Source organism: Sciurus vulgaris (assembly GCF_902686455.1).
Source record: "Sciurus vulgaris genome assembly, chromosome: 13".
In the NCBI taxonomy this organism is placed as follows: domain Eukaryota; kingdom Metazoa; phylum Chordata; class Mammalia; order Rodentia; family Sciuridae; genus Sciurus; species Sciurus vulgaris.
The window spans coordinates 24,411,381-24,425,985 of record NC_136474.1 but is presented as its reverse complement, the minus strand read 5'-3'; the positions used below and the strand labels follow the sequence as shown (position 1 = coordinate 24,425,985).

General features: G+C 40.8%; 1 protein-coding gene across 6 annotated transcripts in view; it reads left to right on the top strand.

Moving 5' to 3' along the window:
• The window catches only part of LOC306643356 (contactin-associated protein-like 3), a 212,697-nt gene that overhangs the window by 115,889 nt on the left and 82,203 nt on the right, over nt 1–14,605 (top strand). For 5 of the 6 annotated variants that reach the window (XM_079109426.1, XM_079109429.1, XM_079109425.1 and 2 more), the window contains exons 4-7: nt 5,128–5,275; nt 11,196–11,399; nt 12,062–12,246; nt 13,816–13,959. In XM_079109426.1, the coding sequence (XP_078965552.1) occupies nt 5,128–5,275; nt 11,196–11,399; nt 12,062–12,246; nt 13,816–13,959 (681 nt within the window). Of the gene's footprint in view, nt 1–5,127; nt 5,276–11,195; nt 11,400–12,061; nt 12,247–13,815; nt 13,960–14,605 lie in introns of those variants that run through there. The other variant, XM_079109430.1, reaches the window with a different exon arrangement.

Below are 14,605 nucleotides of genomic sequence, written 5' to 3'. Positions count from 1 at the left end.
TTCTTAGTTTGATACCATCCCCTTTATTGATTCTTGATTTTTCTTCTTGCACTTTAGGAGTCTTGTTGAGAAAATCAGTCCCTAAGTGACATGATGAAAAGTTGGGCCTACTTTTTCTTCTATTAGGTGCAGGGTCTTTGTTCTAGTGCCTAAGTCTTCCATCCACTGAGAGTTGAGTTTTGTGCAGGGTGAGAGATATGGGTTCAATTCCATTCTATTACATATGGTTTTCCAGTTTTCCCAGCACCATTTGTTTAAGAGGCTATCTCTTCTCCAATGAATATTTATGGCTCCTTTGTCTAGAATGAGATAACCATATTTATGTAGATTTGTGTCTGTGCCTTCTATTCTGTTCCATTGGTCTACATGCCTGTTTTGGTGCCAGTACCATGCTGTTTTGTTACTATAGCTCTGCCGTATAATTTAAGGTCTAATATTGTGGTGGTTCCTGCTTCACTTTTCTTGCTAAGGATTGCCTTAACTGTTCTGGGCCTCTTATTTTTCTAAATGAATTTCATAAGTGCTTTTTGTATCTCCATGAAGGAAGTCATTGTAATTTTAAGAAGAACTGCATTAAATCTGTATAGTGCTTTTGGTAGTATGGCGATTTGGGCAATTAAATCTCAACACGGGTTTTGGAGGAGTTTCAAGTTGTAGCAGACAGTCACAGAGTCTGTCACCTCGCTGGAGTGATGGCGGTACAGTCAGCTGGGACAGGTCTTGGGAACAGCCCTGGCCACACCTGCAGTAGCCTTTCCTTCTGCCATAGCTGGTCAGTGGAGAACAGAGAGGGTCAGAAGGTATCAACAGAGGATTGAAGATGCTCCATCCAGATACCTGGGCCCAGGTGCTGGAGTCCCTTCGTGCGTGCGTGCGTGTGTGCGTGCGTTCTTGGCTTTGGGTGCCAAGGGTCTGCTGGTCACATTCCTCACAGAGGCCTCAGTGGTGAGCTGTTCTGGTCTGTGTGAGGCGGCCCCGCTCTGTCCCAGCATTCATTGGTCATTCCCATGATTCACCTGTCCCTGGTCCAGTGCATTTTATTTGTGCATTCTTCTAAACAAAGGCACGATTCTTTTGTTCACACATATTTAAATTTACATAAATGTTGTTTTATCTTTCACTTTGCTTTCCACTGATTAACTTTTTGCATAGATGTAATTATACTATTCATAGTAAGGTGATAAAGATAATATACTCATTTTTTAATGACCTGTAGGAGCACCATTTTAATTGCTTCATAAAATGCTCTCAGGGCATATGCCGGGTTAATTACACTCTTAATGCTCTACACTTAGCATTAATACAATTTTTTTTTCTAATAACACTTATAAATTACAAACCATCTTAATCAAATAGTCTTGTTAACATATCTTATGGGGCAGGTTAATTATATCTTTCATTTGTATAGCTCCTTAGAATTTTTAAGGTACATTCAGAAACATCTTTCAACAAGGTATAAGTGGGGCAAAGCAGTGATTGTATTTCCCACATTATTCACAAAGAAGCTGAGATTGCAGAGGCTGAAGCTCAGGTCCAATATCAGCAGAGTCAGGCGATCCAAGGAGAATGACAGCCCAGGGGTCCAGGGCAATTCCTTACCCCAGGTGACCTGTCCTACCACACAACCATGACAGCCCAGATATTGACCATGTCCTGAATGAGACTCGTTGAACACATTTAAGTGTTTAGGAGAACAATAAAACTGAAGTTGCTGAAGAAGTGCTATCTTCCGTACGTGTCACTTTGTGAATACAGACTGAACTAACTTGCGACTTGGCGCACTGGTGGTACATGGTGGAGACTTAATCTTTATTTCAAAGTCTCTGAGATTCACTTCTGTAGCTTATCATTTAAAGTAAAGATTTAATTAAAAATGCATTAAGACAAATCTCTAAGAGCCTTCTTACAAATTATTGTTGTTGATGAATCTTAAACTGGCCGTCCATTTTCCTACTGGAGGCTGTGCCTGTCATCTCGAACACTAGTCGTGCGGCTCCAGAAGCCAGCATCATGCGGGAAGCCAGCTGGCCCCATGAGTATGGTAGCCCTTCCAGCCTTCTGATTGTTAAATATGACCAATGTGACTGAAGAGCAAATCAAAGTGTTAGGGACAGACGGATGAGGATGGTGGGAACCCAGTTAATAGAACATTCTATAAAATGGGCCCCTCTGCTGACCCCCACATGCTTTCTTTGCCAAGAAGCAATTTCCCTGCATCCCTGCCTGGCCCAGGTGGCAGGATTTGTCACATTCCTGTTCACTGCAGGAGAAATGCAGGCCCCAAAATAACGTTGACAAGAGGAACCCAAGTTACCCTGAGACTTGTGACCATAACCCGACTCTGGGAGATAAGGAGAGTTCCTCCCCACCATAAAATCTGTGAGAAAGTATGGTTAAGAATTCGATTAGAACTGGTCAGCATAGGCCCAGGTGACCCAGAGTCGTCATGGCAGTGGAGACTTGATGTCATCCTCTGTCAGTCAAAAGTCAAGAAAGAGGTGGTCCTGGGTGGGACCCCCTGGAAATTTCTCTGGAATCTCCAATAAAACCAGAGTGCAGAAGAAGCACGTTGTCCCTCTCCTCTCCCAGAGGACCCACTTTCTCCCTTGAGAGTGTCCCCTTTCCCTTTTCCTAGCCCTTCAATAAACTCATGCCAGTTACTCTGAGCGACACGTCTGAAATCTTTCTGACTTGATCACATGAGTTGGGGATTGAAGGGGGGTCTTCATGCTGACTCAGTTTTTCGAAAGGCCCCCGAGCTGTAACACATAGGCACACACGTGCAGGGAATTCTGTAGAGAGAACAGTCTGTATCTTTCAAATCCCTCACATACATTAATCGGTTTAATCCTGACCACGGTTTTCAGGTAGATATTCTTTTTGCACTTTCCAAAAAAATTATGGTGACTTCCATCAAGGTCAGACGCCTGAGCAAGGACAGAAAAGATCTTGAAGGACTGTGGATTCTGAAAGCCATTTTCTAACCCTCCCCTTTCGGTAGCGGTGTCTCCTGTTTGTCTCTAAATGAAGATTTAAGGCTCTGCAGAGTTGCTGAAGGCTGTGTATTTCCACAGAGGCTGCCTGGCCCTCTTGCTGCTGGAAGCTTTGTTTTCTACTTAACAAAACAAGGCAGGAATAGAATAATGGGTCTTTATTCTTTATGTCTACCATTCTTTCCGGTTTTGCTTGCTTATAAATTCATGTCTCTTATGGAAACTCTCAAGGCAAATTTTGAATTTAATGAGTAGAAGACTATATTACACTTTTAAAGACACAGTATTTTATTGTAAAATAGAAGGTCATTTCAATAATAAGCCCTAAATGTTTCATTAGTGAAATACTAGCATAGATCGCTGCTCTCATTTTAATTTCTTCATCTTTAAACAGTAGCAATCTATTTGGTGAGTGTCCTAAGGAACTGGTTATAATTCTAAAATGAGATGAATAATATAACTTTACACCAGCATTGAAATTGGCCACCTTCACTAAGACCCTCTGTGTTTTAATTTTCATTTATTGGGAAGCCCACAGGTGGTCTGGGTCTATGCAGACTGATTCTTATTTCATTTATTTGTTGTTAAGCTGGCACATTCTTTAGCAAAGCAAAAATAATTCAGCAGCTAACATGCTTTTAAAATTTTTTCTTAGTTGTAGCTGGACACAATAACTTTATTTGTTTATTTTTATGTGGTGCTGAGGACCAAACCCAGTGCCTCACTCATGCTAGGCAAGTACGGTACCACTGAGCTCCAGTCCCATCCCAGACAACTTCCTTGACAGTTGATTAAAACATTTATGTCAACTGCAAACCCCAGGCATGTTAGGCAAAAGCCATTCTAGTGCCAGAGTCTCAGAAAGCATATGTTTTACTCCCTAATTTCATGATTATTAGTCTCTGTCTTTGAATTTCTCTCTAATACAGATTTAGCTGCATGTTCAGCTTTAAAAGTTCTGATTTGAGTCTTTATTCATTGGGAAGCAGGTTCTTCATGAAAGCCTCATGCCCACCCACCCATGCCCTTTTTCATATAAAATCCACACGCTATGTACCCTAGTGGGGAGTTTTTCACAGTAGAAAAGTTGCATAAGAAGCAAAACATTAATTTTTCTAAGTTTTCACTTCCCTGCGAATGGTCGCGAGCACTGTTTTTACCTTATGGATTGAACGAGTCGTTGGAAAGTGATCTAAAATCAATTTGAATGTGCAGAAGCATCGTCCTCCCCTCGTTCCCGCACACTTTCAGTAGTTTTGATTGGCATGTCCTAATTGTGCATGTTCATGATCCAGCCTGCCTTCACCTGCCCTCCCCTGCACACAGCTGGAAATGAGACAAGAAGTATTTTAAATAACCTTCTTTGCTCTCACTCTGGTCCTTCCCAATGATGCCCAGGTGGCGACACTAGGTGACAGCACTGTCCTTTGCCCTGGGTAGATAAGGGGGGGGGGGTTTCTCCTGGACACTCCCAGAACCTTGGCCATAGGAAATTTGGGTTATCAGGTATAGCGGGGAAGATCTGCACTGATGTGGTGTTTTCTGGGGAGTGGATTCAGCCAGAGGATGGAGGATGAACTCTGCTGTGGAAGTAAACCCCTAGCATGTGATCCTTCCCACCCTAGATGACAGCCACTGACCTCCAGCCCATCCTTCCTCCTCCCTGGACTGTAGTTCTTGTCTGTAACTAAAGGGGGTGGGGCTAGATCCATGCTGGGTCCCTTCCCCTCCTTTCCAGATTCCAGGGTTCTTCTTTAGCAGATCCTTTGGGCATTAATCCCCGGTGTGTTTTATCACCCTGGATGATGTGGTTGCGTGGGATCATCTTTATTTCCTGGAGATTAGGAGAGGAGATGAAAATTTCAGAAAAGCAGATGTGATGGAAGCTCCCATGTTTATGGACATGTTAATGGTGCTGATGAAATTTCCACTCTCCCGTAAATAAAGGAAACTTACTGGTGACTGATGGAGAGATGGGGAAGGTCCTCACACCTGAGCTCAAGGTTAGTGGAGGTTCTTGGAAGGAGGCAGTCTTTTCCATAGCAACAGAGTGAACCTGCACCGCCCTGCATGGGAGCCGTGGCCAAGGGGAGGTGTGCTTGGCCTGTTCAAGGATCTTTCTGTTTCCTCGCAGGGATTTTCAGGAAACACAAACGCGGACAGCGTGGTCCACTACCGCCTCCAGCCCCCCTTCGAAGCCAGGTTCCTGCGCTTCCTGCCTTCAGCCTGGAACCCCAAGGGCAGGATTGGGATGCGGATCGAGGTGTATGGGTGTGCATACAGTGAGTAGCGTTGGTTCCCCCATGAAATCAACATCTGCATGGATGCTGTAAAAGCCAACTGCCAACTGAACTTGAGTACTTCTCCTCACGTTTTAAATAACTGTGCAGGTCGAACTGTTTGTTCGTTTGTTTTTTGGAAAGTCTTGTGTCTATCTTCCCATGACAGTGTGGACTTTAGTTTTATTTTTTATAGTTGAATTTAGAGGTGGACCTTAACCAAGATGTATTCATCTTTAGATTCCCAGAGCTTAACTGAGTACTTACAACATAAGAGCCAGTTAATAAAATGAACAAGGTTCAAACCAACAGCACCCAGAATGAGAACACAGGAGTGAACCGGGGGGTCTCCTTTCTTAGGCACAGTGCCTGCTCCCTGGCTTCTCAGTCCCAGCTCTGCCTCTCTGTCAACATCACTGGGAAACCTCTGCACGACATGCTAAGGCTTCCCTTGATCTTCTCTTGGTGGGCCTACGTGGATATGCATTACGTCAGCTTATTTTCTCATCTAGTAACTATAATCAAAGTCAAAAGACATGCCTGTAATCCCAGCTACTTGGGAGCTGAAGCAGGAGGGTCTCAGGTTCAAGGTCAGCCTGTCTCCAAACAGAAAATTAAAAGGTTTGAGGATGCAGTTTAATGGCAGAGTGCTTGTCTAGCATGTGCGAGACCAAAGTAAAAAGAATGGAGCTAATGTGACAATAACACACACGTGCAAAGCAGACCAGGGAATTGTGTGGCAGGAGATTATTACGTAGCTGTCATTTGATAATCCAGAATATACTCAACCTGTTTCTGAACATCATCATAAATTATTGTCAGAATGGGGCAAAATTAGAAATATTCCTGTGTAGACCTAGAGAACATGCAGAGAATAGACATCTCGGGTTTGAACTCTGGTGTTATACCATTTTCACATGATCACCACCCCCAAGCTTTGATTTTGTGGCCTGCTAATTTTCTGAAGCCTAATGATAATCTACCATCCGTGAAGTACTGAATGTCTTGGATGTTGTTATTCGCATTCTGTTACTCAAGCTCTGCACCACACGATCAGTTCCCTAACTCTGCCTCTGTTGTCCAAGGCTTGCATTTCTATGGGACATCACATGTGATGGTGCCGTGCCCTCAAACTTTCCCTTCTTCCCCTCCCCTCGGTCGTTGCCTTTCATCACCGAGTTCTCTTGAGCCCACCTGAGCTCATGGTGGCAATGGCTAAGCGTCCGATACTTGGGATTTCTCTTTGATGCTATGAGATAGCTTGAGCTCTCGTCACTCCCAAACAACTTCAGGTTTACCGACTTCAAAGCCAAACACGCTCTTTGATGGTGATGGGCCATTAGCTCGGTGTCCCTTCACCAGGAGATGCCGCTGGAGCGCCTCAGAGCGATACTGGAAAGATCAAAGCCCCCTGGCCGATCCCGGGAGCAGAGCGTGCTGTGCAGATCTCAGCGTCTCTGGGCACTGTCAACTTCTGTGCACTCCTGCTGCTGGGCAATAGTGACTGCTGGAAGAGAAGAGGCGGTCGGATAAGATGTCACCAAGACTGACTAATCCAAAACGTGTCCTTCAGAAAGGGTGAATCTGCACACGGTCCTTTTTGTCTTTGAAGAATTATTTTTCAGGGGTAGTAATTTTATTTATGTTGCTGACACTCTGTGTTGAGAAGGGTGGTACATTTTGGCATTTTCTTTTGTATTTCCACTGCTCTGTTTTTATTCAAGAACTTTATTATGGGATATGATGTTGCTTTAAGGCAGCATCTTTTCCCAGTTACTTCCTATTTATAGCAAAATGCTCACTATCTCTTTAAGATGGATCTGGATTAGCATTTGCATTTTCTCTACTTTCCCCCACTTTTTCCAGGTGCTGGGGATTGAATCCAGGCTCTCATGCACACTAGGCAAGGGCTCTACCGTTGGGCCATATGAATGGGGACATAGATTTTAGCAAAATTACTTGTAACACAGTTCTTCCTGGACAGGGGAATAACATCTGTGACAAAGTTCTTCGTCTTACAGGAATTAATCTTTGAGACCCTTTGAACGCATCTGTCTCTAGCTCTTTTCCAATATTCCTTTTTGAGAATCACAGTGATGATGTAATTGTACCAATCATTTTTAAGTGTCATTTCTACACTCTTTCCCCCTCTAAAATGAACAGATAGACATACTTGCCTATAAGATTTAGGTCAGCAGAGACTGAACTGATTCTGGCACAGGAAGGCGCTGGCAGGCTGAGAAGGAGCCAGCTTTGGTACAGTTAGTTGTACATATCTCTCTTTTTGCTGAGTGGGATCCAGTCATGTGACTTGAAAGTTGAAGATTACTTGCATCCTTCAGAAAAGAAATTCCCTATCATTTTAAGCTGCTCACTTTCCTATATGTCCTCTGTGTGCTGTTTAAAACTTATTTCCACCTTCTTTTCTCTGCCTATAGCTCTTGGAATCATAAGCATTTATCCACTGGAGGCTCCCTGTGTGCTAAGCACGGTTGTGAAATGCCACGGACATGAACTCATCTGATCCTCACACTAATCTTGTGAGGGAAGCATGTTTTTAGTCTCACTTCACAGATGAGGAAACTGAGCTCAGAGAGAGAATGGAACCAGGATTCACAGTTTAACTCCTCAGTCCTTTCTCTGAACTACTGCACTCTATTATGAAATATCCCAAAAAGGGAAAGAAAAGAGCTGGTAGTGAAACTAGAACAGAGTCTTATAAACATAAGTACAAATTAGCCTCCATATTGGGAAATATAGTCCCCATCTAGTGGTGGTGTATCCGCATTGTTAATAACCATAGAAGTTCAGTAATCAAAACTATACTCTCCCTGAATAACTCAAATAATTACAAACCAAATTCACATATAATTAGACAAGCACTTCCTATTTTAAGCCAAGAACTAAGTTTTTTCTGTGTTGATTTTGAACTGTAGGTCCTATATTCTGAACATTCTGAAGAAGTTTGGATTTCTATTGTAGCCATAAAATAAGTGACCTTCATTTCCCAGTATCCTTCTACATTCCCTGTTTATGTCATTGAATTTTGTACCAAGAAATTTTTCTCCCAAAGGTTACTATGAAAGATTATAATGAATGTGATACTTAATTGCATTTGTAGGACCCCCCAAAAGGAAGACCCTTACTCGAGTCTCAGGATGGCGTGCTCCAGGAAACACGAGAGACCGGCTTGATGCAAAAGCACGAGGCACTTTAATAATGGAGCTCCGGGCCAACATGTATCTCACGCAGGAGATAGAGGAGTTGACCCTGAAGCTCAGAAATCAGGGGTTTATATAGGAAAAGTTAGGGAGTTTGGCGCGGGTACACATAATTGGCTGATTCAAACATAAGCGGGCACATGACTACATTGATTACATCAGCAAGTAATACGTGCAAATTGACATTCCAGCAATGTGGGAGGGCAGTTTATTTTGGTTAACAGGGGTCAAGTTAACCTTAAAGAAAAGGGAAGAAGGGGGAAAGTGGGTGACACCAGATGGTCCACGGCCTTGTGGAGATTGTTTATCCTCCATGGCCAGTTAGTTTTTGATGCTTTGGCAGTCTTATTTTAGGCTTGTTTAGGTATGTTCAGGCCTCAGGCCTGTCCCTCTTTGTTTCTTTTCCTAAGTTCATTTGCTAGACTACAGATTCTCAGATTCTGTGCTTTAATTATGGGCACTTAAATTTTAACTCCTTCATATTCTTTTAGTGTTTTTATTCAAATATATATATAATAGAGGTTTATTTTATTGATTATGGCTATAAAATGTTTATTTGCTTTTATAAGAGTTTTAAATTGCTAAAAATATGGCAGGTGGGGAAAAGGTTTACTTTTTGACTACTTCTAAGCACCAAGACCTGAAAAGTTTGCTTCTCCAATGGGCAAATCACACTCAAGAGAGACGTGGCGATCTCCCTCACCAGCACACTGGGAGAGTTGGTTACTGCTTAATTTTTTTTTTTCTTTTTTGTGGTGCTGGGGATTGAACACAGGGCCTTGTGCATGCAAGACATGCACTCTACTAACTGAGCTATCTCCCCAGCCCATTCTGCTTAATTTTTGAGCTAAATGTTCTCTATCCCAAACATGATCTTTTATTTAGTTTCTTTTTTTCATGTATTGACTTCACAAGTCAGAGCTGACTTTTTTTGTTTTTTGTTTTTTTTTTTTTTTGAGCTTGGATTTTTTATCGTATTAACTTGTTTCATTCAGAAGTCCCCACACTGAGTTAAAAGCATGTGGTTAAATTTCTAGATTAAAGCAGAGCAGTCACATTCAACAGCAAGTCCAGGCATCACCTAAAGGACAAGAGTTTCAAGGTCATCGTCAAGTCTTGTGACTCTTGTGCTCTTCCATTTTGCCTTGGATAAAAGTTTCGGGAAATATCCTTCATGGGTCTTAGAAGATCAATACTGCTGCTGCAAACTAACAGTAGTCATGGTGGGAATGAGGAAAAGCAAAAGTACTCACGAGATCGAAATAATCCAGACCAGACATCTTCAGGAGCAAACGCTCTGTTAGCCAACTGCAAAACATAAAAGCCCAGATATTAGCATTGCCTCTGAGCAACACCTGAAGACCCAGTCAAAGCAGAGATGATGGGAACGGCAAACTGTGAAGTCTTTGCTGTCTTTCCAAAGCTTCCCTTAAGTTAACTGCAATCTCAGAACCAACCTACATAGCTTCATTTGGATTTCACACTTTTGTTTGTTTTTATTTGTGCACATAAAATTAGTTATGTAACAAGGAGTAATTGCTTGGTTTACATACATTTTGCACAGAATGGAGTATAATGTGCTCATTATGCACTTAATCCAATTAATTCCTCATAAATATATTAATCCCATGGAAGAAAATCAGACTTGTAAACTTTCAAATATTAGTACAAAATAGACAATTTTTTGAGGCAAAATTTTTTTATATTTTGCATAACTTGAAGAAAAGGGATAACCATGCAAAAGACGAGCAGTCATATTCTTGTGAAATTAAATACAATAGACAACTTATCTCAGCTTGAATGATCAGGCTCGTCGACTTCTGATAGTTTTCTATTTCTTGTGCATCTCTGTTTATTAGATAAATATATTTTTCTGAAGATAATGGCTTCTTTTTCTTCTTTTTACTTTTGAAAAACACAAGAGATTTTTCTGGGTAACAATTTTTTTTTTTTTTTTGTATGTCTGTTGTTCAATCTTCAGTTGATTTTGACAGATGTTCTTTGGTATTATCGATAAAACACACTTGTTTTTTGATGAACTGAATGTTCATGACCTTTATAGTTGAAATTGTAAGACCCTGTCAGAAAGCTGAGAAGAAATGGCAGAATTGTAGTTTTGACAGGCGGCGCCGGAAGGCCCAAAATAGTGTTATTGAAGTCATGCTCTCTCAACAAAGCCTGGAAACAAAAAATATGTGCCTTTATTAGTTAAGGTCATCCAGAGAAACAGGTCCAGCTCTGTATGTGTGTGTGTGTGTGTTTTACAAACAGACAAAACCTTCATTAATGTGTGTCCATGCATAAGAATCAAGAGAAGTCAAAGTTACTGGGAATAAATAAGGCACTTAAATTGAGTAACACTGATACTTAATAGAAGAATGATTTGAAAATAAAGAACTCATGCATTGGAGATAGCAACTTATTTCCTGATTTTTAAAATCACACAGAATGAGAGAAAATAAGCCACTATAAAGACAGACACCAATGAGAGCAGACTAATAAGTGTATTTCTCGGTGATCAATTTGGAGAATGGAAAAACTTGCCAGTGAGTGTTAGGTGTATCCTTTTGTAACACCAACCACAATACTGTCGTCAGTATTTTCCTCCAGGTGTATATTGCGGTGCATTGGCCTATACGTTTTCAGGTGCTGGTATACCATGAATTATAGTAAGAATTACTTTGTAATATCCTCTTCCCCAGGATCTCAGGTGGCTTATTTTGATGGACGAAGTGCCCTGCTGTACAGATTGGATAAAAAACCCTTAAGACCGATAAGAGAGATTATTTCTTTGAAATTTAAAACCATGCAGAACAATGGGATTCTACTCCACAGAGAAGGACAACATGGAAATCATGTATCTCTGCAATTAATTAAAGGAAAACTTGTCTTTGCTCTTCATTCAGGTAAAAAGCATTCGTACTTTCACGCCAGGGGTTTAAAAGTATCTGGCTACTTGGAAATACGTCCGTCGGCACTTAATCTTTTCGCAGTTAGGTAAAGGGACCATATAATTTGTCAGGGAAACCAAACACTTATCAGAGTTCAAAGACACATTACTGAGTTACCCCGGATAATGAGTGCCCAGTAGAAATATCATGGGAAAGTGCCAGTGAGCACTGGAGACATTGCCAGCAAATGCATGCAGCTTGCACCTCTCAAGTAGATTGATGTAAACAGCACCTATTTTGACAGCGGTGCAAGAAGGCCATTCAAAATGCATTATACGCATCATATATCACATACTGTGATCCTATAGAATCATGCAGATAAGACTAGGTCGTTTGAAATGATGAGCTGCTGTTGATAGTGATGTTCTGGCAAAGAAAATACTTGCAAGGTAAATGCGAATGTCATGAAAAGTAATGAAAAACAAATCACTAAAAAAAAATGCAATTTCAACAAGGGGTGAAAATGAATTAAAAGGAAGTCAGAGAAGATGTAAGGATATTGTGTTCAGAGGAAGAGAATGCTGGATGACAGCTTCGTGGGTCGGAAGGGTGGACATGAATCGTAATGCCACCGGGGCCAAGGGAACCCCTCACCCTGCTGTGCTTACCCTTTTCAGGCAATGTCAACCCACTGCCTGCAGGTGCCCCCGAGACCCTCACTCTGGGCAGCCTGCTGGATGACCAGCACTGGCACTCGGTCCTCATTGAGCGCCTCAGCACGCACGTCAACTTTACACTGGACAAACACACTCGGCAGTTTCGTGCAAAGGGAGAATCCGGTTCCTTGGATCTTAACTCTGAGGTTATCATACATTGCGTAATTTTAAATGGAAATGTAACCTGGAAAAAAAACGAATCCTTTAGAGATATACCACATCATGGTCATTCAGACCTATGCTGACTACTACCACGTAGTAGTATATAGTATGTAGTAGTCCAGTTCCTACTAAACCGCATTTTCCTTATAATGGGGCAGTTTATTTTTACAGATCAACTTTTTTGCATGAGAGGAAGTAAATATGCATAGCATCAGGTTTAGGAAATTTTGTACAAATGAAGAGGTTTCGAGAAAGAATACAATATTTTAAAACATATTCTTTTTACCTTTCATCTGGTATATTACATCTGTCGTTTGACTATGACCAGATCCCTGGGATATTTTTTCTTGTCTTGATGTAATTCTTAACAAAGATAATTATCAGGATTGTTCTGAGGAGTTAACAACATATACATCAACTGATTTATTAAATAACAAGAGAGTCAAATGCACATATATAAAGATTTCTTAACTTCCTCCAGGGCGAAACATTTTTGCAATACACTGCCAATAGGCATCTAACTTTTCCATAACATCTATTCTGCCTGTTCTTCATGGATACTTTTGAGCAAACCAGAAAACCTGTGAAGAGTGTCTGATATCCTTGGTTTGGGCACACAGTATCTACAGGGATCCTGGTTTGTTCCAGATCATCCACAGTTTTATTACCTTGACTGTGTAATAACAAAAGATAGGACCCAGTGCAGAGGTTGGCACATTATGGGTCCAAATCTGGCTTTTTTGTTGTTGTCCTTGTTTTTTCTTATATATGATTTTTAAATTGTTTGTTCTATTTAGTTATACATGAAAACAGAATGCATTTTGATACACTGTACACAAATGGAGTGCAACTTTTCATTTCTCTGGTTGTACATGGTGTAGATTCACACCATTTGTGCAGTCATCCATGTACATAGGGTACTGATGTTTGTCTCATTCCACCATCTTTCCTTCCCCTCACCCCCGCCTCATTTTCCTCTGTACAATCCAAAGTTCCTCCATTCTTCCCTCACACCTCCCCCCTTATGTATCAGCATCCACTTATCAGAGAAAACATTTGGCCTTTTTTGGGGGGTGGATTGGCTTATTTCACTTAGCATGATATTCTCCAACTCCATCCATTTACCTGCAAATGCCATAATTTTATTCTTCTTTATGGCTGAGTTTTGTTCTTTAAAAAAGTGTCATTGGAACACAAGTCCATTTTCAAAATATGCTGTCTGTGACTGCTTTGGTGCTAATTTGACAGCATGGAGTGACACACAAGAGATCATATGATCCAAGAGCCAAAAAGTATCCACAAGGTGGCCTGTGGTAGAGAAAGTTTGCCCACCCCTCCTTTATGTCAATGCACAAAGTCTGGTGCCAGAAATACAACCATCAAAATTGCCACTTATAATAGGGTACTTCATGAGAAATGAGCAAATGTGGAAATGTAAGCTGATGCAGACGGATTTGCGAAAACCATTGCTGCTCCTGTTAATCATAACTGTTCTAAGCAGATCATCAAAAAAACCACTAAACAATGTTATTTATGTCATTTTTCTTTCTAAGATCAGCTTTGGAGGAATTCTGACATCTACAGGATCCCTGGCAATCTCACATAAAACCTTTCATGGATGTGTAGAAAACCTTTATTATAATGGAGTGGATATTATTGAATTAGCCAAGAAACACAAACCACAGGTCTTCATTATGGTAAGGAAGCTTAAAAGGAAAGGAAAGAAAATGGAAATCTGAAGTGGTTTTGCCCTTAAAAATATTTCTTTTAGGTGTCCGTTTGATATAATGTTCATAAAATCAACTCATTAATTCAAGAGTGGCCATGTAATGTAAGTTTTTATTATGTATTAAAAAACTAAAAAGTAAATATGGCTTGTGGGACATGCTTATTTCATGTTAATAATGAAGTAAAATCACCTCTTATTTTTGCACAGAGATCAGAATTCATTTGTCTCAAATGTTTTTGGTATTATTATTCTCAGGGGACTAATTGTTTTGCAATGAAAGTCTCCAATGAGCTATTCCCTAAACAACTGGAAATTCTTCCAAATCAGGAAACTTCTTTCCATGTTTAAAATTAAAAATACCTACGTTTTGGGTTACAGGGCAAATTCATATTTAAGTCAGCAAATCTTAGAAGCACATGATGGGACCACCTACTGATATTGTGTTTTAAAACATTTCCTTTTCTGTTATGTGCCACAAGGAGTTGGCTTGTGAGTTTTAGGGCCAAAATCTGGCAATACCTTTGATTCTGGCTCCACAGATCACAAAATGAAAAGGGGAAAAATAGCCATAAGACCCATGAATCTTTAAGGAGGTGAAGGGGGAAAAGAGAAGG